At 36.4% G+C, this 25,339-nt stretch overlaps 1 protein-coding gene across 8 annotated transcripts in view; it reads right to left on the bottom strand.

Moving 5' to 3' along the window:
- MSH3 (mutS homolog 3) overlaps nucleotides 1-25,339 on the bottom strand; it is a 185,272-nt gene that overhangs the window by 47,276 nt on the left and 112,657 nt on the right. For 7 of the 8 annotated variants that reach the window (XR_013362092.1, XR_013362104.1, XR_013362096.1 and 4 more), the window contains 3 exons: nucleotides 23,333-23,449; nucleotides 17,099-17,206; nucleotides 9,123-9,234 (listed from right to left, as the gene is read on the bottom strand). Coding sequence is in view for 4 of the 8 variants with exons in the window: in XM_077866538.1 (XP_077722664.1) it covers nucleotides 9,123-9,234; nucleotides 17,099-17,206; nucleotides 23,333-23,449 (337 nt within the window). In the remaining 4 variants the exon portion in view is untranslated. The remainder of the gene's footprint in view (nucleotides 1-9,122; nucleotides 9,235-17,098; nucleotides 17,207-23,332; nucleotides 23,450-25,339) is intronic. The other variant, XM_077866524.1, reaches the window with a different exon arrangement.

A 25,339-nucleotide genomic window follows, 5' to 3' on the forward strand; every position in this document is an offset into this window, starting at 1 on the left:
GTATTGACAGGTCAATACAACTCTATAGTCTGTTTCTTTCTTTCTTTTTTTTTTTTAAGATTTTATTTATTTATTCATGAGAGAGACAGAGAGAGAGAGAGGCAGAGACACAGGCAGCGGGAGAAGCAGGCTCCATGCAGGGAGCCTGATGCGGGACTCAATCCCGGGTCTCCAGGATCACGCCCTGGGCTGAAGGCAGATGCCAAACTGCTGAGCCACCCAGGCATCCCTGTAGGTCTGTTTCTTTAATTCTAAAATGAGGGAGTTTAATTAAATGATTTCTCACCCTCAAATTCTAGGACTCTCTGAAAAATATATCCAAATTCAGGCATATGACAGATATGCGGCTCTGGGTTGAATCAAAGAGGGGAAGCTGTGGAATTCATTTACACAAGGTATTTGGGAATAATGGTACACAGTGATGCCAGTTGGACTTGTAGTCACTTCTGTGGAAGTGAACTTTCCTTTCCAGGCCTATCCAGGATTTGAAGATTTCAGATAAGAACTAACTCGGAAGCTCTAAGGAGTGAAACGCTTTCAACTCAATCATCTGTAGGTAATAAAGTGGTTGCCTTCCTAATCAGCACTAATGTCTAAACCAGTAAGTTTTGAGATAACTAACCAACTTCCACATTAAGTGCTGTCTTCGGTGGAAAGAAAAATGAAGTGGAGATGAAAACATAAAAGGCAAATTATAAGGGATCAAAGGAAAATCACAGCTAACAAGTGCCACAGATAACTGCTAATGACTATATGCACCACCTCATTTTGTTCCCGTAACAATTTCATGGGGTCATACAAAAACCACTGTATTCCCACGTTACAGGTGAGGAAACAGAGGCTTGGGGAATTTAAGGACCTTGCCCAATAACACGGAGCTATTAAGTAGCAGAACGGGAATTCAGTTAAGCAAAGACCATCCCCTGACAGATGTCTCAGAGGGGATCCCTGCTCAACGACAGGGAGTCACAGTCACTGCTAAGTAGGAGAAGCGCTGTTCTAGCACAGGGTCGGCATCTGTGGTTCCATCACCAGCTACACTACAATGATGGTCAGTTAGAATATGTTGAAGTCCGCAGATACATAGCAAAAAAATAAAATAAAATAGAGCAAAACACTGCAATTGTCATTTGTTAATTTCTAAGACTTGGGCATCAGCTAATTTTCTACAAAAAACTTCCTTGACAGGTACAGATATTGACATCTATCTTCAAAAAAGACTCACGGTAGAACTATTTTTATAATAGTCGCAGACTGCTGAAAAAGTTTGGCAGTTTCAAAGTGCTTTATTCCCTGAAAATGTCAATCAATAACAGGTTACAGTAAAAGACACCCTAGTGAAAGCCTCCTCCAGAGAAGCTCTTAGCCAAATCCTTGTACTTTTAACCCAAGGTGAACTACAAACAGAAAGGGGGATAATGAGGCTGGAGAGGAGGTACAGGCTGTATGCTGACATGCTAAGGAAAGGGTCCAAATCCTTCTGATGCCTGGATGCTGTCCAATTTACATTCCACAGAGAGCTAGTTGTTACTCAACCTAATTTCTTCATTTTACGGATGAAGAAACTGAAGAAGAGTACAGTGGTCTATCAAAGATGATAGTAAAATAATAGCAGACTAGGATTTGAATTTACTCCTCCAATCAACTCTCCCACTACCTCTGTATACCAAGAAGTGGTAAGTGATAAGTTTTAAAAACAGAACAAAGAAAGTGCTAGGATAAAAGAGATTATTTCTGGCCAGAATGATGATGAGGGCTCTGAGGAGGCATTAGTGTCTTTTGGGTCATGAGGGATGGGTAGGAGTTCGACCAATGGAGATGGATTACAGACAGGAAAACAGAAGAATGAACATTCTGGGCAGAGACGGTAGTATTGGTCAGAACACTTTTTGTTTTTTTAACTTTTTTCAAAAAGATTTTATTTATTTATTCACGAGAGACAGAGAGAGAGACAGAGGCAGACACAGGCAGAGGGAGAAGCCAGCTCTCCATGCAGGGAGCCCGACATGGGACTCGATCCTGGGTTTCCAGGATCACACCCCGGGCTGAAGGCAGCGCCAGACCACTGAGCCACCAGAGGTGCCCAGGTCAGAACACTTTAAAAAATAATCAGTTATCATAGAAAATATCCTTCTTTACCTCACTGTTACAGAAGCAGGAAGAAATGGTCACCAGAAAAGAGAAATAAGAGAAAACAATACTCAAATGCCATTGACGTTTCCTCTATTTTTTAACAATATGATCCCATGATCATGTGATGTAAAAAATACATTTATGGCAAAATGTAGGAGAATAATCCAGGCACAGAATTAAATTAATCTTAATACTCAGACATATTTTTATGGTATACATTACTGTTAGTCTGCTTGGTAATTAGGTAGAGAGGGTCAAGAGCTTATGAATATTAGTACAATCAGTCTTACTATTATATAGCCAAAGCAAGCATTTCAGGGGCAGCTAGAAGTATTTGTTCTGGGAGAAGGAAGGGAATAAGAAGTTGGTGATCCTTGGTCCCCTCTAATAATCTGAGAATGCTGCTTAAATCCTCTTCTTGATCTGAGGAGAAGGGACTGTGTTTGGGATTCCAGCATTTATCCGGGTCCCACTCCACAACAGGTGGGCTGTGGATTTCTCTTGGGCTACAGAGATCCACAGGTTTCAAGTACTTCCTGGCAATCTTCCTGCTTTGCATTTTCAACTCATTTTCTTCCCTTCCACAAATTGAGAAACTAACAACCACAATTTTCCCATTCTCTCTCCCAATAAGGGAGATTTATTTATGTTAAAAACAAAAAACACAAACTAAAACTCCAACTTTAGTCTCTATCAAAAATCCATCCATCAGAATATCATTTAGTTTAATAAGTAAACAGTCCTGAGACTCCAGTGGATTACAGTGGCATTTCCCAAGCAGGATATCTTGGCACACACTGTCTTGGTCTGCCTCACAGGTTACAAGGATGCTAAGAAGCTGACCTCCTAATCCTCAGGGTGGCAGGTGGGGCTGGGGCAGCCAGAGCCCTGGGCAAATCTCCTTTGGCTCCAAGCAACTTTTTCCTTCTCCTTTCATTCCCATGTACCATCAAATTCTTAGCATTTTCAAGGTGTGCTGCAAAGTGAAAAAGATTGAAAAGCACTGCCTTGCCCTAGAATACTGCTGTGTTTTGGGAGACAGTTCAAGACCTCTCGTAATCTCTGGCATGTCAACTGTCCCTTTCTGGGCCTTCATTTCCTCCTAAGTAAAAAGAAGTGTTACACCAACTGATTCCTAATTTCTCTTCTAGTTCTACAGTATAATTATTCAGTAAATTGTGATATTTTAATAAAACACCCTGAAAAACATTTTGTGGGAGGGGAAAGGCAAATATTTAAAGTGAGATATGAAGACTGTTCAAAGCCTGTGGCTAATCCTTGTTTACTTAACCAATATGATCAGGTGTCTGCTAAGCGCCAGAGAATTGTTTCTGACAGTAGGATTACAACAAATCAGAGAAGCCTATTCTGTTCTCATGAAGCTCACAGTGCACTGGGCAGCACCACAAACAAAGGCACTTATAATTTATTGGTAAGTACTAAAATGGGGAGAAATAGGAGTGTTATGGGTAAGTGATGGGGTACCCAGCCCAGCCCAGTCCACTGGTTAGAAAAGGCTCAATGCAGAAAGTGACATCCAAGACAAGACTTCAAGAACAGCAGGAGCTGGAGGGTGGGGTGGGTTGTGGGTGTGTGTGAGGCAGGAGTGGATGGTGTGGGGAAAGATGACATTCTAGGCAGAGGGAATACCATCTGCCAAGTCCCAGAGGCACAGCAACTTGGTAACTATCTGGCTGGAATTTTAAGCATGATTTTAAATGGGAGAGTGACAGGACAGGTTAGGAAAAGCCCTGTGGCTGCAGAATGAAAAAATGAACTGGAAAGGGGCAAGATGGGAGGTGGGAGATCCTGCACTGCTAAGTCTGCAAACATTCAGATTATGTAGTAAATCAGAGAAGGAAACAAAAAGGATTTCAAAGAGTATTTCTTTCAATTCTGCTTGGAGAGGCCAAATTGAGGTTTCCTAGAAGATGCAGCAAAGCTAGGTCTCAAGGACAGAAAGGAATATGTTGTAGCATCTAGTTACCATTGTAATAAATGTGCTCTTCAGATTAAACTCTAAATTCTGAAAATAAGGTAGGGGAAATATGTTTAAAAGATTCTTAAAAAGCTCTCATTTAAACCTGCTTATAAGGGCACCTGGGTGGTTCGATGGTTGAGCATCTGCCTTTGGCCTGGGTCGTGGTCCTGGGGTCCTGCCATTCAGTCCCACATTGGGCTCCCCGCAGGGAGCAGGAAGCCTGCTTCTCCCTCTGCCTATGTCTCTGCCTCTCTCTGTCTCTCATGAATAAATGAATAAAATCTTTTTAAAAAAAGAAAAGTAAAAAAACCCATAAATCTGCTTGTAGTGAAACTATGCTTTCAGTGTTAGTGCCTGAGAGGGCTTTTTTCAGCTTTCTTTACATTTTCATGTAATTTCCCTGACAGATCCAGAATCAAAACTCTTGTACATACAGCATGATCATTCTAAAATCCATAACTCTAGTTCCTGGTCTCTCTCCTGGTCTTCATATCCACCTTCAGTTTAGGATCTCCATCCAATGTCCCCCAAACACCTCGAAGTTCATAGGTCTTTTCTATGTAATCCTTTGCTATGGGACGCCTGGGTGGCTCAGCGGTTGAGCATCTGCCTTCAGCTCAGGGCGTGATCCTGGGGTCCCGGGATCCAGTCCCACATTGGGCTTCCTGCATGGAGCCTGCTTCTCCCTCTGCCTGTGTCTCTGCCTCTTTCTCTCCCTGTGTCTTTCATGAATAAATAAATAAAATCTTTAAAAAATAATAATTCTTTGCTATATTCTTGCATTCTAGAAAAGCCAAAACATAGCAGGTCAGAAAAACATTAGTCTGTTAGGGACCATATGGATATCCTCTACTCTGAAGTGTATGTTCAAATTTGGTGCCAATTCTTCTACCAGGTAACCTGTTAGTTCCTTCATGGCCTTTGTAGATGTTCTCTTTGTGTTAATTTAATTGACTGTGTCTTCCACCAGATTAAGGAAGTATTCTTTCTTCTTTGTAATCTGACCTCAAGCACAATACTGACATAAAGTATATCAAAATCATTAAGAGCAAAATATTATAAAATATACTAAAAAATGCATAAATAAATGCCAGATTATGAAATGTGAAGAGTATTCTTAAAACTGGAAAGGAAAAGTAGGCAGAAAGTTGGCTTGTTCAGAAGAACTATAATAAGTTCGCATAACACAGAATCCAGAAAAGCACACTTTACTTATAATCACATGTACAAAAGACCATTTCTTAAAATTACATGATTATCAAAAGCAACAATGTCATTTGACTTTCAGGAAATTATTTTCAGGCTATATTTTATAATTAACACCTATAAAATATTTTAAATTGAGTTTTACATAGTAAGTTCTTTTTCAACACTATTCCTATATATAAATTTATACCCTGCAAAATAGAATGCACTTCACCATAGCAACAGTTCTATATCAACTCCTACTCAAGTTAGAAAAAGCATATGTAAAAGAAATGAATATTCTGGAATATTCTGAAGTGCCTACTGGAAAAAAAAATCACTCCATTTATTTAGTAAAAATTTAAATATAAAGTTTGATGTTTCCTCAAAATGATCTTATAATTAGGCAAAAAGCTATTTTAGTTTCTCAAATCTTGCTTTATTAAATAGCTTAATACATTTTTTAAAGGAAGCAAAAGAGGAAAAAAAAGAATGAAAAAGAATGGGAAAAAAAAGCCCAACTTGAGATCAAGTTGGTTGGCATGCTAGGGGCTGGAAACAACAACAGGAAATAATGTTTAAGTGATTTATAAGTAAAATACAAACCAGAGTATTAAAATGTTACAACTGTATTACTTTCTCAAGAAAAGCTATATGCCACTAGTATTATGGGAACTGAGAAAGAAATTCTTATGTTCACATAGTCTTCTTTTAAAAGTCACTAAAACATTAGGAAATGTTAACTTGGCTCGATAAATTAAGTAAATTATAAATTCCCTAATGAGAACGAACAAGTTTAAAGACTTTGGGGATCAGATTATATATTACCAACAAATCTAGGGTGCTATACCAAAATGTAGTTTATCAAACTAGATGTAACTGAAAGCATTTCTTTTTACTCACCACACCTGCTGTAAGCCAAATTCACCACGTGCACTTGTCACCTTGCTCACAGCCCAAGAGGCAGCACTCTGTTATATTCCCAACTCCATTGCTGTTCTGGGCTTCCTTTTTCTGACCTAATTTCTAACTGCTCTACTACATCCCTGTTCTCCCACTGGCCTCTGAAAAATTCCCAAATCCTTCTATGTTTCTAACGTCCTTACTTAACATTTCCTTCAAATAGGCTTAAACTGAAACCTGGCTATTGCTCACTTCATTTGGAGGCTGAGCTTTTTGCCACATCCTACCACACATATCTCAGAGTTCAGAGGTTCTTTCTTATATGTTCTCCTGTGTTTCCTTAGAACCTGACCACCACCTCTGTTTGTCCTCACTGCAGTGACAAAACTCCAGGTCACCAGTCTCCATCCCTTGGAATCTCTGACACTTAGAACAACTCTGGCTTCCCCTACAAATATTGCTGTTCTCTTAGATAATTTCAATACTTACGTGGATGACTTTTTCCCCACACTCCACTGCTTGATCTCCTCATCTCCAAAGACCTTATCCACTTCTACTACCCAACCTCCGTGGCCACAATAGGACTTGCTATCTCTCAGAAGAGCACTGCCTCTGAAATCTTAAAGTTGGGCATTTCATTCTCTATTATGACAACAAATCTCACTTAATTCCTCCTTAAGTATTAATTCTTGTATTTCATCACCAGATTATTTCACTTGATGCTGACAAAGACTCTCACCTTGACCAAACTCTAGTCAGGCTCCTCTTGAGCACTCTTCTCCACTAGGCTTCAACTTTGACCTATTAAAACCCACACTTTCAGCAAAAATGATTTTATTGCCTCTACTAAGATACCAGAACCAACACTAGCATAGTTTCTAACAGCTCATGACCATGTTCTTAGGATGATCCCAATCTCCCTTAAAATTCCCACCTGAGGGATCTCTGGGTGGCGCAGCGGTTTGGCGCCTGCCTTTGGCCCAGAGCGCGATCCTGGGGACCCGGGATCGAGTCCCACATCGGGCCCCCGGTGCGTGGAGCCTGCTTCTCCCTCTGCCTGTGTCTCTGCCTCTCTCTCTCTCTCTCTCTGTGACTATCATGAATAAATAAATAAAAATCTTTAAAAAAAAAAAAAATTCCCACCTGAAAACGTACAAGACAGACAGGAAAATTTACTGCTGGTTCCAGCCAAATCCTGGTGAAAGGCTGAGGCCCCTAAGCCTCTGCTCAGAGCAATTACTTCAGAAAGCTTACAGTTATAAACCCTTTCTCTGCCCCTTTGAGGTATAACTCTTCTACCACTTAAAAGAGTTGAGTCATCTCTTTGAAATGAAGATAACTCTCCCTCTCTTTCTGCTTCCTTTGGAATACATAAATTCCAGTTGCCATTTACTAAACCCAGATGGGTTTCATGTTAACCAGCTCCCTTTCCTGCTTTTTATAATTTCTACTTCCTTGAAACTGCAAGACACCCCTCCACCTCCCACCCCATTCCTCCTTCCTAGTCCTTCATTCTTCCTTTAAAACACCCAATCACCTCTGCACAAACTGGAGCTGAGTTCCATTCACACTTGACTCTTCCCTTTTGCAATTATGTTACTGAATACAACCTACTCTTACCCCACTTTAATTAGAGTATGGCTTTATCTTTAATGACATAACTCTATGTAACACACACAGAGCGCAGGCACACATGCACACACCCTCTATCCCCCAAGTTTGATTTTTTCCCCAGCTTCAATCACTCTCTCAGTGGTATCCTTGATGCTTTAGGGAAAAAAAAAAATCAAAATTCCTTAACACAGCATGTAAGCAAACAGGCATCTTCCTTCCTTCTTTTTTTTTTTTTAAAGATTCTATTTATTTATTCATGAGAGACAGAGAGAGGGAAAGAGAGAGAGGCAGAGACACAGGCAGAGGGAGAAGCAGGCTTCATGCAGGGAGCTTGATTCGGGACTCTATTCTGGAACCCCAGGATTATGCCCTGGGCCGAAGGCAGATGTTCAACCGTTGAGCCACCCAGGCGTCCCACCTCTTATTTCTGAACTCTTCTTTCTTCATACTTTATGCTCCACTTCACTCAATATCTTTCACTTCCCTGAGTTTGTCCTGTTCTGTCTCCCTCCCAGCCTCTGCCATGCTGGTTCCTTGACCTGGTATATTCTCCACTTCTTTGGCCTACATTAACTCCTTCTTCGATTAATATCTCATCCTCAGGAAACCTTCCTCGATGCTCCTACTACACTAAGTTAGGGTGACCTGCTACATGCTCCCAGGACAACATAGTTTCCTACATCATATTTTACAGTAGCTTGGCTACCTTCTTGCTTGATCACAAGCACCCTTAGGGCAGGAATATTTCTGTCTTGCTTACCACTCTCTGTCCTAACACTTGCTTCACTACCTGAAGATAAATAGGAATATAGTAAGTATGTGTTAAATGAATAAATCTTTAGAATCACTGATATTCTATCAGAGAACTCTAGCCCATAGGACAAAAGTTCCCATCACTGAAATCAGCTGAATCATCTCCAATTCTTTCACATAACATTTTAGAATACTGAAACATAGGACAAAGTACATAATGTTGAATACTAACAGAAATCTGCAAAACAACAGTATGATTCCACCCTATCGCATGTTTGGGCATTTATAAACGAAAAATATTTGTAGGGGTTACCTAGGATAAGTAATTAAGACTAAATCTTTAGTTGCTAAATCTTTCCATTTATGGATAATCTTTCATTGGTAATGACACCAATTCCATATTTGGTGTTGAATATAAAATTACAGCTCAAGATTACTACTTCAATGCCAAAGTTAAAACCTGAGTAAATTATAAAAATACTTATTTTGTATTTAAAAGCTTAGATCAGTGTTACCATCTTTTACTTATTTACTGGTATCACGTGGTACTTACTGATAAATTCGTACTGTTAGGAACATACTGATCCTGTTCTCCCAGCAACACATCAATCACAGGGTGCCGGCCATTTTTAATCATAATTTTTCTTTCTTCTTGTAGAGATGGTCTGCAAAAAAGAACCATGTTTCAATTTACTAGGCATGAAAACTGCCTTTGAAAGAAATCTCTAAGTTCTAGCATAAAAAATAGACCTTAAGAACACACCCAGTGTATGAAATTACTTTGAGTATGAAAATTAAATTTTAACTATAAAATAAGAATTGGGAGGACAATTATGATAATAGTGCTTGAAACACAGACGTTAGCAGAATCTTACAATAGCTCCACTGCTGAAATCTACTTCACAATCTTTTTTTCTACTATTCTCTAAGATCAATATTTTCATTACTAAAAGTTACAGTTCAGATTATTTTCATTTAAATCATTTTCAGTAATAAGAATAAAGGAAATCAGTGAAAATTATTTCCATATTTAAAATTATTACATTAATAGAAATTATATTTGTGTTGAACTTGGAGACCTAATTTTTCATATTCTGTTTAACTGAAACATCTTTCTATGGTCTTCTGTATCTTTTACTTTTTTTTGATATAGAAATTATTTTTTTGCCTTGCTAGTCTTCCTTTTTAAGCTTTTACATTTCTGTTTTTATCTATAGCTTTATCTATTTATCAAAGTCCCTATGAGCACTGCCCTCTCATTCTCCTCCTCAGAGATTACCACTGAGAGCAGCATGGTGCCTACCCTTCCCAACTTTCTTTCTGCATTTAGGTTTTTACACACTCCTCGCACTGGTTTGTGATTTCCTTAAAAAAAAAAAAAAAAATCAGGATCATACGGTAGTGTATTATTCCACAACTACTTTTTTTCCCTTAACACTCAATATACATTAAAAAGAAAAAAATACAGCGTCCACCATTTACCAATGGATCCTTTTATTTTGTTTAAGTCTTTCAAGTCATTTTACAAATAATTTCCAGAAGTGGCAATAAAGAGGTGGTAAAAACAAAACAAAATCTCAGGACAATTTTTATTAAGAACTTAAACAGAACAAATCTCAAATTTTCATTCCACATTTTCCTGGCATTAAAAGTATATACTTGGAATGGGCAACACACTCTCAACGTAATAAATTGCTCATCAGCTGTCATGCATGCACTTGGACCATAGTCATTCATAAATACTAATTCTAAATTTCAATACATTTCTAAAATGTTCTAGCTTATCATGATTTCTGGTTCTTCTCTAACTTGCATGGACAAAAATGAAATACTTGAATTTTTTGGAAATCTTTTTTTTTTTTTTAAAGATTTATTTATTTATTCATGAAAGACACAGACTGAGAGAGAGAGAGGCAGAGACACAGGCAGAGGGAGAAACAGGCTCTTTGCAGGGAGCCTGATGTGGGACTCCATCCTGGATCCTGGGATCATGACCTGAGCCGAAGACAGGCACTCAACCGCTGAGCCACCCAGGCGTCCCTTTTTTGAAATCTTTTAAAGTTTATCATTTTGTTGAGGAGAGGACACCCATCTTCTTTGCTTCACAACTGCAAAACTTTATCAGTTTTATATTTATAAATACCAAATTAGAATAATCGATCAAATCGATGTTTATTTCACATAAAGTGAAAGTTTTTTTCAATCTCTTGCCTTCAGCACCTGTCCACCTACAAACAGTATCAAGTAAACTTTAGTGCACAAACATCATAAAGACAAAAGAAACCACTACATGTTCTTTCAGCAAAACAGGATGGTTCAGGTTCTTGTCACCAAATACTGCATGATGTGTGCTGCCTATGGAATAACTAACTGGAGAATAACACGTTTCAATTTGTCCTTAGAAATATATTAGTCACACACTGATGCTTGAGTTTAGGAAAATTTAGCTAGGATACTGTCACCCGAACACTCACAATCTGAGATTTTGTTTATACAAGAAATTTCATCATCATCAGTAGTATCTAGAGCACAGCTATCTTTCTCTTCACTTTCATCTTTTGATTAATCTAATAATTGGGAAATGTTTTCTGTCACTTTTTTTCTCTTTGCTATTATGGGTGAAATATGTAAAGAAAATCAGAATTATCAACTGTGTTCAGTGAAAGTAAGAAGCAACAGTTATAATATGTGAAAGTTAATTATTACATTAATAGAAATTAATTATAACTATAACAGTTACAATAACTGTTATAGTAACTGAAGCTTACAAACTGCTGTTTCCAGTCTTTTATAAGTTCCTGATGGACGAAGAAGCACTTTGGGCAATACAATTAGAACACTGAAAGATGGTGAGGTAGTGGTATCTATCTGCATCATCATTTTCTAGTCTTTTTTTTTTTTTTTTAAGATTTTATTTACTTATTCATGAGAGACACAGAGAGAGGTTGAGACACAAGCAGAGGGAGAAGCAAGCTCTTTATAAGCCTGATGCGGGACTCGATCCTGGAACTCCAGGATCATGCCCCAAGCCAATGGCAGGTGCTAAACCACTGAGCCACCCAAGGATCCCCGATTTAGGATCATTTCTTGACATATCTACAGTATTCTTTTGAAGCTGCTGCAGAGATAAGTTAGCTGTTCTCCACTGTCCAACATTTGGACTGTGTCTAGGTTTTCACTAGAAAATAAACACTAGTTTCACTAGTTATAAACAATACTGCAGTGAACAATTATATATATATATGTTCATGTGAATATGGACAAATGTTTCTCTAAGCTAGAAGAAATTCATTTCCAAATGACAGGGTATGTGTCATATTTTTCAACATATACAAATATTGTATCAATCTATTTTCCTACCAGTAGGATATGAAAGTTGACTTGTTTTTTCAAACCTTCACTTAAAGTAGGCATTATCAAATTTTCTAATTCTGACAATGTGTTGGGTGAACAGTGTTCTTGAATTGCATTAACTTGCACTCATTGATTACTAAGTTTTTTGACTCAATGTACTAATAAGCACATTACGGACCTTGCTCATAACACTAAGAAATGCTACCTTTCGTAAATACCTAAATCCTTTTCCTTAAGTATATCTGGCTAAGAAAACCCCAAGTATGTACATTCACATTTCTCAAAGAAAATAACTAAAGTACCTTCTGAGTAAATAATTTAAAATTATCCTTTGGAAGGAGACTTTTAAGATGACAAGAAAAGGACATTTTTTAGTTTTCAAAGTGTAATTCTAAAGATAGGAATTTTATCTAAGTACGTTATACATTTATTATAAAAAATGAAAGCATCTGCAAGTAATATCAGTTTTAAAATAAAATCCTAGGTACTCTGTCAAGTGAAATCAATAGATCATTATTCATGACACTGATATGATTTCCCAGGAAGGTTTTCACTTTAGAATAAAATTTTGAGTGATTTGTTCTCTCTAAAATCTACAATGACTTACTCTGTTGCTATCCAAATTATATAATGACAAAACACTTCCTAGTGGAATGAGAAGCAAATCATAATTTGGAGAGATGAGGTGATGCATGAGATTAGGATAGTTACAGCAGGAAGGATATGAAAATCATATTGATGATATGGCATTTAAGAAGAACTGAGGAAATCTGGATGCTGCCTGCAAAGAATGAAACATTAAACTTGAACAATTATATTTCTGAAACTGCATCTTTCTCCTTTAAGTGCCTCAGGGAAACAGAACATAATTAGTAAAACAATATAACATTCAGAATAAAAAATGGATACAAAGACTCAGAATAAGAACTTTTGCCTCAAGATTAGGTTATAGTTAATAAAATGTCCTTAGAGCATTTAGGAAGAAAAGCTTACAATTACGAAACCAAATAATCAACTTGAACTCACTGCAAGAGTTCAAATGCACTAAAATCTTTAAACAAGCTAGCAATCTAAGGGTGGAAAAAGGCATAAATGACAGATACTTAAATACTAGCTTAAAATGCATTTTAGTTAAAACTTTCCTATTTCATTGCTATTTACACTAAATTTTTTTTTAAAGATTTTATTTATTTATTCATGAGAGACACAGAGAGAGAGGCAGAGACACAGGCAGAGTGAGAAGCAGGCTCCATGCAGGGAGCTCAATGTGGGACTCGATTCCAGGTCTCCAGGATCACGCCCTGGGCTGAAGGCAGTGCTAAACTGCTAAGCCACCTGGGCTGCCCCTAAACTTTACTTCTGCTAAAAAAAAAAAAAAAAAGAGAGAGAGAGAGAGAGAGAAAGAAGTTGATTACATTCCTTGAACTTTATAGCATGATTTTTCATTTAAAATATTCAGGTGGGGCAGCCTGAATAGAGCCTGCTTCTCCCTCTGCCTGTGTCTCTGCCTATCTCCCTGTGTCTCGAATGAATGAATGAATGAATGAATGAATGAATGAATAAATAAATAAATAAATAAATAAATAAATTCTTTTGAAATATTCAGGTGGGGGATGCCTGTGTGGTTCAGCGGTTGAGCATCTGCCTTTGGCTCAGGGTGTGACCCCGAAGTCCCAGGATCGAGTCCCACATCAGTTTCCCTTCATGGAGCTGCTTCTCCCTCTCTATGTCTCTGCCTCTCACTCTCCATCTCTCATAAATAAATAAATAAAATCTTTAAAGAAAATATTCGGGTGGATTTTCCTTAATATACAGGACCCAATTTGGAAAGTATTTTAGCATGTGAAATATTTCCTGAACTTATATCCCTGAAAGAATATGTCATTTGGAACAATCCTGAGAACAAATAGTAGATAAAACATAGAAAAGAGCCACTGACAGTCCCTGACAATGAACAAGAAAGCAAGGAATTAGGCCAGAGACCCAGGGGGTGTTTTTTTGGTTCCTGAGGGAACTGAGAGAGAGACTACGACAGCTTGGCTCTGGACCGAGACACTGATGGGCTGTACACCAGGCATTGAAACGCATCTGAAGTAATAAAGGGAGCCTTTGAACCTGTGAGGCATCTCAAGATCTGATATGGATTAAGTGATGCCGGATTATTATTAGTGTCTTGAGATGCCTGGTAGAAGCAAATGTGACTCTTTCAGGAGAAAAACAATATCAAATTTTTCTATAATGATTCTGTGAAATACAATACCCATAATGTAATCAAAACAATGAGGAATTCAAAAAAGATCAATGGGGTGCCTGGGTGGCTTAGTCGGTTAAGTGTCTGCCTTTGACTCAGGTCAGGATCTCAGGATGCTAGGATCGAGCTCCATTTCAGGTTCTCTGCTTGGTGGGGAGCCTGCTTCTCCCTCTCCCTCTGCCCCCCACCTTCTCATGCTTGCTCTCTCTCAATTAAATAAAATCTTAAAAAAAAAAAAACACCCTAAGAATGAAAATGAACAAAAACAACAGGCAACAGAAACAGAGTCACAAGGACTCCTGATATTTGAATTATCAGACACAGACTTTAAGATAATGATGCTAATCATGTTCAAAGAGACAGACTTGAGAATTGACAGAAAACTAAAAACGATTTTTAAAGAATCAATTATTATGTGTATGAAAAATACTAACATCCTTTAAGTTTAGATATTTTTATTAAAGACAACTTTTAAAATACTTATTTTTTTCTGATTTTTGAATGAATGTCTTTTTACCTCATACTTACTAAGTACTTAATATCTGTCTGGTTCTGCTTAATATAGTTTAATATATCTTTATCTCATTTAATTCGTACAATATCTCTGAGAGGTAGGTATTCTGTTAATGCAGATATTGAGGATCAGAGAGATTAAAGTAACTTACTTAAAGTCAGCTGGCAAATAACCAAGCTAGTATTCAAACCTTGCCTGCTCCAAAGTCTACACTCTAAAGGGTACACCTAAAAAGGAGTTCAAATTTTACTTATGCAAATCAAGGGGTCTCTTAATAAATGTACTGGAAAATGCCCAAATAAGGAAAAATCTAGGACTAAACTTGCACAGAGTGGATACTCAAAATGTTTGTTAAACCTCTGATGACTCTACAAATTAAGCATAGTCTTATAGTGACATAATAAGGGATGTATTTTCACTCCACAGAGATTTTGCCAAGACTCCACCTCAATAAAGAATTCCTACAACTTCAAGATTTACTCCATTTACTAATTCATAACTCTACTTCTTACAATTTTATATATGAATACCTGAGATTTAAATAAGAGTACACAGCTAATTAGTGACAGAGGATGGGATTCTGGTTATTACAATGCACTAAAAATGATGTATTACTCTAAATTACATACTATATGTAATATATATATGTGTGCTTTGGCTTACAAATAGATATATACATATATACAGAAATGAAAACTTAAATTTGATGTAATATAAACTACATACCCATAGACATGGTTCTTCTGTTCTTACTAGCTGCAGCAGCAGCAGTGACAAATGGCAAAAAGCCAACTGAAGTAGTGTAAGAAGAGATGAACCAGGTGTAAGTATTTTTCAGTGGAAAGAGGTTTGTGTGAAAACACACACCAAATATACAGATTGTAACCAATCCTCTGCTTAATTCACAATTAGAATCCATTAGGAATGTTAGCTTCACAGACCTTGTGCACAGTACAAGGGAAGGAAATCATGTCAACGAAAGACAGACTTATTCTCCCAGAACTAGATTCAACTAGAGTACATTTACAGATCTCATTTTTATGAATGATAAATTGGATGAAATTTTCGAAGCCCTCCGATGTGAAAAAAAATTGAGTAAAAATGAAAACACAGAGAGCCTATTTTAAACAAGTGTTGTGCACAACGTGGTAGATCACTCCATACATAAATGGATAGCAAAACAAAATGAAACAGAACAGCAAACTAAGTACATTTTTATCTAAAACTGGGGTAGCCAATTTTTGCAACTGTCCTCCCACAAATAAATAAGTGCTTTACAATAAACTATTTTTTAACATCCATATGGGTATTATGCTAGGTATAAAGAACATTTTAAATGTTAAAAAAAAATACTTGGCACAAACTAGGAGAGCAACCAAGATATGAAAGAAGTATGACTAGCAGGACATATCTATTCAAACATAATGAACTCTGTATGCCAAAGCACTGATGGCAGGCAATATCACCTCTATGTTTTCTTTTTAGTTCTCACAATAAGACAGTGAGTTAAATATTTCCTTCAAGTATATGAAAAAATTGGGTTTGTGCTACAGAGTAAATGTTTGTGCCCTCCCCCAAATTCATACCTAATTTGATGGTATTAGGAGGTGAGGCCTTTGAAAGCTGATTTAGTTCATAAGGGCAGAGCCCTCAGGAATGGGCTAGTGGTTTTAAAAAAGAGCCCACAGAGAGCCAGACTCCAACAGGCGATGCTTTCCAGACTCACAGAGCCAGAATTCCAGCCCGGGAGAGGCACAGGAGGGAGCCCAGGCACAGAGCACCAGCAGACACGAACTTCCACCGTGAATCATCACAGAGGTGGTTCCCAGGCACAAGACCACCACTTTGTTCCCAGGCACAAGACCACCAAAAGCGCAACTGGCCTAGAGCTCTGGGGGCCTGAGATCATGATCTGAGCTTAAAGCAGATGCTCAACTGACTGAGCCACCCAGGCGCCCCTCAGGCTTAAGGTTTTAAACTTAAGGAAGAGTAGTTTGATAGCAAAAGAGACAATGCTTTGAAATCAATCATACATGGAGTCTCACCCATATCTGATTTAGTTTGCATTTAAATGAGTCTTATAAAGTGAAACATATTACAAAGTGTTCAAGTCAAAGCTAACAAATCAAAGGATTATGCTGTTAAAAAAATGTCACCCACATAAACTTAAAAATTGAAATATTTAACATTTATCCCTAGAGTTATTGTGAACATCTGCTTTCATTGTATTCAATGACAGACCAAGAAAGGAATTTGTTAATTTTAAATAAACTATGTGACTTTCAGTTTTACCAAGAGTCTAACATATTTGCATATTTTAATATTTTATAATAAAAACACTAAAATTAATGGAATAATGTCAACTGATATAAAGCACTGAAAAAGTGGGGGGAGTTAAAATATACATTACCTGCAGTAATCTCCTTGCTTAGCGACCTTGGCCAGGGAGAAAATGCAGTCAACAGTTGCTAGGTGATGTACTGCTTTACACAAGGAGTGGTAATGTGCACTGAAATTCCTTCAGAAGCAACAACAAAAAGGTGAACATATTGATTTCTTAGACCTGTAAAAGCAGTACGATTTGCGACTACTTTATTAGTTAAGATGAGCATAAACAAAACAACCAGGGATACCTATAGTTAAGAAATATGGAAATTACTCTGGATGACTTTTCAGTTTAATATAACTTGATTACTGAAGCTCCTTTTGTTTCATGGGGATAGAATTACATATAGTTAAAATAGCTTCAATATAAAGACGTCTACTATTAATACTGTATTGTACATTTCATTTGACCATGTCAACTTAGACATAATTAACACAAATGTAGTGATCATTTTTATTTAGCTTAAATAACATGAACTATCCAGATGGGTGAGGTTCCCTTTGTGCTTCTCCTTCATAGCATCATCCAAAGTAGGATTAAGAGTTTCAATATCAAAAAAAAAAAAAAAAAAAAAAGAGTTTCAATATCTTTCTCACACTGAACTGGAAGTTTCTCAATGGTAGGGTTCACGTTTGTCTGATTTTCCTATTATTATTATTAGCCCTAACATTTAGCCCATAACTTTGGTATGCAGTAGACACTGTAATAAATTTTGTTAAAGTCAAGCAAAAGCAGTTTTTCCCACTGATCTTCAGTAATCTTATTAATAATGCATATATAAATTAAATTTTAGATTTATTTTTAAAAAGATAATGATCAGTCCCATAAATCTTTGGCTAATTAAACAGCTTGTCATCTAAAAGCTTAAAATACTTTTATTGAAAGACTTATTCAGAAAAGATACAGGCATGTAGGCAAGTGCTTTCCTTTTTTTTTTTTTAACTTAAATTATTCCATTATTTCATTTTTTTAAAAGATTTATTTATTTATGAGAGAGTGAGAGAGAGAGAGAGAGGCAGAGACACAGGCAGAGGGAGAAGCAGGCTCCATGCAAGGAGCCTGATGTGGGACTCGATCCCGGATCGAGGATCACACCCTGGGCTGAAGGCAGCACTAAACTGCTGAGCCACCTGGGCTGCCCCATTATTTCCTTTAAAAAAAAAAAAAAAAACAAACTTATTTATTGGAGAGAGAGGACAAGTAGGAAGGGCATAGGAGGGAGGGAGAATCTCAAGCAGCCTCCCCGCTGAGCATGGAGCCCAACACAGGGCTTGATCTTCATGACCCTGAGGATCACAACCTGAGCCCAAACTAAGAGTTGGATGCCTAACCAACTGTGTTACCCAGACACCCCAAATTATTTCATATCACAGGTATCCCTTACATCCTTTCAAAGATCCCCCCAAAAGAGAGCATTTTGCCAAATTCTTCTTTTAAAAATTATTTCTCTGTTGTACTATGTGTTTCAGAAATTTTGAGATTTAATCTGCTTCTTAAATCCAAAAGTTTTAGAATGTTTCCTAGTTTGAAAAGGATATCCAGATTAAGTTACTATGTGATTAGTTATTCCTATATTATCATGATACTGGGTTTTTTTAGAATCTGTAATATGATTTTCCTAGTAATATTATACAGTAAGTTATTCCATGTATACAACTTTCCAGATAGAAACAATTTAAGTACCCAGTTTTATTTTTGTGTTAACTTTATGAACTGAAAAATATATTTAGGATGTATTTTATCCCTTTTTGTCTCAATAGATAGAACATAATAAATATAATTTACCTATTTTTCACTAAATTAAGATTCATCAAAACAAGCAAGTAATCCCACTAACAGAGCTTAGAGTCTGTGCAATGGAGCACCTGAGTGGCTCAGTCAGTTAAGCATCTGCCTTCAGCTCAGGTCATGATCCCAGGGATCATGCCCCATGTTGGGCTCCCTGCTCAGTGGGGAGTCTGCTTTTCCCTCTCCCTCTCGCCCCCAGCTTGTGCACAAGCTGGTACAAATAAATTTTATTTGGCGTTCCAAATAAAATCTTAAAAAAAAAAAAAAAAGTTTCTGCAAAATTCCAAACACAAAGGAGACTGGCCCCTGACATCAGACAGACAACACTCAGTTAGTTGTCCCCTTTAAATGACTCCATTTTAAAGATGCCACATGTTACCTGGACCTAAAACTTCTGAGTGACTGCCCAATGATCATGCCTTGTCATTCCTGGTCTGACTTCAATTTTAGATCTGACCGGGACACCTGGGTGGCTCAGCGGTTGAGTGTGTCTACCTTTGGCTCAGGTTGTGATCCCGGGATCCTGGGATTAAGTCCTGTATCAGGCTCCCCACAGGGAGCCTGCTTCTCCCTCTGCCTATCTCTCTGTGTCTCTTACAAATAAATAAAATCTTAAAAAAAAAAAAAAATTTAGATCGGATCACTGGTTTATCCCTTGGATTGTGTCATATTCTGTCCCTGTTCTAATTACTGACCCATCTGGTTTTTCTTTATCCTGGCATTCTGTTTTCCAGAGAGTGGCCATATTTTATGTCTCTGCTTCTGCCTCTCTGGAATACGAACATCAAAGAACCTTTGGCACTAAATAACTGTCATTTTTTCCTTACTCTCACTCCCTGCTCCTCAGCCCTTGTCCAGGCCACCAAGAGACTAATTTAATTTGCTGTTACATAGTAGCCTTAGGTTGAGGGTAACTGTCTCTAATGCTACTTTTGTGTCTGTGATTGAAATGAGTGACATAGCTCTCAGTGGATACCATTTCAGTTAAAAAAAATAAAGAAGAAAAAACAGAGAGAAGGTAATCATTTTGACATAGACAATAATGTTCTTTCTCATGTCACCTATATAAATAAGATGCATTAATAAAATGAAACACTATCATAAACCTTTATCACCACCATCATAACCTAGGAAGTCTTGTTTGACTTCTTGATCTTTGTCCACTTGCTACACTTTCCCAAATTTCAAGAGATTATCCATACCTAGAAAAATGACAAGCTAAAAAATGGGCAATTCAAATAACAATTTGATAAGACGGGTTTATGTCCCAACATTCAACTTTATCACTAAGCCACCAACCAACTTTGATGAAGCCAAAGTACTAGGATTTAATTTCTGGTCAAAAGATATTGCCACATCCATAGGAAAAATTAAGATACTTGGGTTCTAAAGCTGTTATGACAGTCTACCATCAGATGTCGCCCAATGATATCTGAAATCAACAAAAAGGGAAAATGTTTCATTTTTTGTTTGCAAAATTATTTCTAAAGTATTTAACTACATGAAAGACATAATTCAATTTTTTTAAAAATCTCCAATTGAGATTATTCAATATCTTCTAGAATCTTCTAGATTGCCCATCTTCTAGAATACAGAAAAAGAGACACATCTTTTCAAAGAAAGTTCCATTTAGAGTTTCTTATAGACTTGATTTCTTACAATATTTTAATCAAAAGTTATATGACTAATGGATAACAGTTAGTGTCTCAGTAAGAGACAAATATATATGTACACCTGGTATTCAATCCTCTGATGTCAGGTTCACTGAGGTTAATAATTTTTAAAAATGATATCACAGTCATACCATCTTAATAAATATTGTACATAACAATCAATGTTTTCAAGTGGGGGCTCTAGTTGCAAAAGCTCTAGCAAAACTCCAGCCAATATTCTTTCTTTAGATAAAAAACATTACTGTTATTTTTCCCATTTTGAAAGTAATGTAAGTACATTAAAGATACTTTTGATATCACATATTGCAGAGTAAATTAAAATTTCCAGTAATCTCACCATCCAAAAATAATCAGTTAATATTTGAGGATATATATATATATATATATATATATATATATATATAAAGATTTTTCTCCAAAAGTGAAATACAAATGACCAATAAGCATATTGATAATAGAACAATGGCATATATACATTTAATCTTTTGAGATAAAAAGATTGAGGGGTACCTGGGTGGCTTAATAGGTTGAGCGTCCAATTCTTGATTTTAGCTCAGATCATGATCTCATGGATCATGAGACTGAGCTCAGCAAAGGGCTTTGCAGGGAGTCTGTTTGGGGATTCTCTCCCTCTGCCCTTTCCCTACTTACTTGTATGCACATGCTCTCTCTCTTTCTCTCTCAAATAATCTTTTTTAAATAGATAAAAGAGATTTGTTTGCTGTGCATGTATGTGAATTTATACAGAACGGCATCATCCAAGACTCTGAGTTAAGATAACCTCAAAAGATTCTGGGTAAGTAAACTGGAGTTTGTTTCTAATGCTATAATTTAAGACTCCTCTGAGCAAAAAGATGGTACCAACAACTACCTTAGAAGAACTTTCATGTAATATTTTCCTTTTCATTTGCTAGATTGTTACTTAGCTCCCTGGAGAACCTCACTGAGTATTTATCTTTAAGATTTCTGTTTAAAGTTACTAATATTTTGTTACTATATTATAAGCGTACTGGCCACAGTGGGGATATTGATTGCATTCTGGGTTTCCCCAGTCTCTATTTTTAATTCAGACTATTTTATGTTCATCAGTATGACAATAGCTCTTACTCTTGTCCTTGGAATTATTTTTCATATTGTTTATTATGGGACTTTGTACCCAAACAGAAATAAGGAATAAAACCTGATGAAATTGATGGAAAAGCAACACAAAGAGATTGTAGAATGAAGTATTTTCTTTTTATTTTTTAAACTTTTTTTAAAGATTTTATTTACTTATTTATGAGAGACAGAGAGAGAGAGAGAGAGAGAGAGAGAGGCAGAGACAGGCAGAGAGAGAAGCAGGCTCCATAAAGGGAGCCCAACGTGGGACTTGATCCTGGGTCTCCAGGATCAGGCCCTGGCTGAAGGCAGCGCTAAACCACTGAGGCACTTGAGCTGCCCGAATGAAGTATTTTCTAATGGAACTGTATGTTCCCTTAGATGATTTTTTTTTATTTTATTTTTTTATTTTATTTTTTATTTTTTTTCCCTTAGATGATTTTTAATAATCCCTGGAATAAGTTAAAAAATAAAAATAATCAACTGAGAAAAAAAACTATTCGATTATTTTACACTACTATTCTTCTGGAGAGCTGGCTGTTAACCTCTTATTTATGAGCACACTACTGACTTAAACCTATCAAAATGAACACATGCCTATTGATAAGTCCGGATATGAAACATTCTTTAAGGCAATGGCAAGGATTCTTTAAAAAAAAAAATCTCATAAAAAAAGGGGGGGGAATTATTCTAGATTCAACTAGAAAAGAAATGTAATAATAAAATGTAACATGTTAAACTTGATTAGGGCTCTCATTTAAAAATGGGGGACATAAACCACGAGAGACTCCTAACTCTGGAAAGCAAACAAAGGGTTGTGGAAGGGGAGGTGAGCTGGGAGGATGGGGTAACTGGGAGATGGGCAATGAGGAGGGTACTTGATGGGATGAGCATTGGGTGTTACACTGTATATTGGCAAACTGAATTTAAATTTTAAAAAAATGCAAAATAAATAAAAAGGAAAAATAAATAAAAATGGGCAGAATTAAACTCAACATTCCTTAAATTAATAATTTTTCTTAGATGTGATAATGGTGTTAAGATTATATAATTGAATGTCTTTAGTATTAGATGTATGTTAAGTATTAAGTATTTAGGGGTGAAGTGTTATAATGTCTAAATCATACTTTCCAATGGTTCAGGAAAAAATGTATATGAGAGATACAAAACAAAAATGTGGCAAAACGTTAACACGATAAATCTTTTTTTTTTTTTATTAACACGATAAATCTAAGTGAAGAGTATATCAATATTTATTTCAAATTTCCCACATTTAAAATTCTTTAAAATAAAAAAGGAGAAAATATTCAGGATGTAAAAAAAAAAAAAAAAAAAAAGGAAAAAAATGGAGATAATAAAAGCAAAACAACAAACCCATACTTTTCCAACTCTGAAAATATTAAGCCTTTTTATAAGAAAAGTAAAGGAAGTTCAAGGTGGCATTTCAAAAAGTGACTCTACCAAACATCCTTCGCAACTAAATTTTACTACAGTAACAATAAAGTATATTAGGTCTCTCAGTAAAGACTAAGATGAGTTTACATTTCAATGGATTAAAAATAAAATCAGAGAACACATGTACTCAACTATTTTATGGCAGGTCACAAGCAGTAATCTCTACTTTTCTTTTTGACAGAAAGATTTTCCGGTCTATTTCTCATAGCAAAAAGTCAGATTATATTTTTCATTGTAAACTCACTCTAGAAAATCAAGCCATTCAGCACTGCAGTCAAGGACTAGCTGCTCCCGGAGCTGATTCAGATGTCTGTAATTTTCTACAATAAAAGGAGAGTGAAAACGGCTCACAGCTTTTGTGCTAGAAGAAGGGAAGAAACATAAATAGGAAACCAAGGTTACTAAGAAATCACTAATGCCATCATTTCAGAAAATTAAAGTAGTTATTTATTATTCTCTGATGAACCTTGAAAGTAAATAGCTGTAAACAGAGAACATTTTTTAATTATGGTGCTGAACTCTATTGATTCCAAAGATCTCTGTTGTAAATAAAGTACTTGGAGTTCATAGGACTTTGTTCAGGAGCTTGAAAATGCATTTCAAATTATATCCATGTGGCAAAGTCAAAGTTTAGAATTTCCATTTCATAAGTAGAAAGCTTTTTTCTTTAAATTACACTAAATGAAAATGCTTATTAAAAAGATCAGAAGCAAATAAGTCCTGACAAAGCTGGATACATTGATGAAAGTCCTATTATTATTCTTTATGTTTTATTCTTTTCTGTATAATTAATGCTTTTCAGTGAAAAAAAAGAAAAATGTACAGAATTACAAAGAATAGCAATATATTAATTCAGGAGGCAAAGAAGAGGAATGCTTTATGACTAACTGCAGATTCACAGTGGCCCCAGATGAAAAAAATACAACATGCTCCTCTTGTGGGCTTGTGTATAATCTCTGTTTCTTCATCAAGAAGCCATAGAGCGCAACAGGGGATGGATGCCGTGGGCTCCCAGTCAAAAAATCCAGACCAAAGCTCTAATTCTAACCACTTACTTGGTACCTATGTGACCTTAGGCAAATATAACTGACCTTCTCTAAACATCCCTTTTCCCATCTATAAAATGGGAATAATGATAGTATCTACCTCACAGGTACTGTTTAGAGGATAAGATAGTGCTTAGCACCGTACCTATGTTCTGTGTCACTAGCGCCCAATGTTAGGAATTGTTCTGTGGAGGTGGTGATTGCTAACGCTGTTGATGTTATTATTATGATTGGACCTTTGAGAAGAGCAGGTCAGGGTTGAGTGATATAGGCAGGTAATGACGAGTGTAACCAACTGTTCTTTCTTGGTTCCCCAACTTGTCACCTGTCACAATTATGTTTAATTTGGCAAGTTATTGGACTAGGGATGAGACTTTCATATTCAAAATCTGACTGATATTCTAACCTATTACTGTCAAGGTTCCAATAGCCAAACAATGTATAAAAAATAAGAATGAACCTCTCCCAAATCATCTTATATCACTGACTGTTCAAAAGATGCTGGCACTGATTTATGCCTTCCACGTTGCTTCTGAAATGTCATTTAGATTTCTATGTAAACGTATTTATCAGAGCTTTCTTTTCTGACAAAATTCATTTAGTGAACTATTTCAGTTTCTTAGGTGATTAGATGCACAATTTTAAATAATTTCTCTTCATAAAACCTACTTTGATTCATGAGCTGTAGGATAGGATAAAAGTAGATAAAGGAAAGAAAGTCTGTGAAGAGAGAACACATGCCCTAAATTTGACAATACTCAAGTCTCACTTATAGCTTCTAGTAACACAGGAAAAAAGAAAAGATGGCAACAGAGCTAAAGAAATCCATGATTGTGCCTTCAGAATCCTTTGATAATGGCAATAGATACTAGCTTTCTTCTTTTAATTAAAATAATAATCATTCACACATGCCAAAATTTTCTTCTATCCTTAACATAGTTCCTATAAACAGTAGCTACTGTACTAGTCCTTCTTTTGCTCACTTAGGCAAATGTAACATCTTTGTTCCAAGTTCAGTGTTAACATATTAATAACAGTGGCAATAAATACTTCACAAAGAATACTACTCACAGGAGTATATACTTCCCTAATACCACTTCTTTAAATGAGTCTCCTTTTGGGGATGAATGCCTAACCAGGTAGAAAAGGTAGTCTCAATGTGTTTCTCTAATCCTGTTTTTGATTAATTTGTTTTCATCAATTCA

The sequence above is a fragment of the Canis aureus genome, chromosome 2 (genome assembly GCF_053574225.1).
Source record: "Canis aureus isolate CA01 chromosome 2, VMU_Caureus_v.1.0, whole genome shotgun sequence".
Classification (NCBI taxonomy): domain Eukaryota; kingdom Metazoa; phylum Chordata; class Mammalia; order Carnivora; family Canidae; genus Canis; species Canis aureus.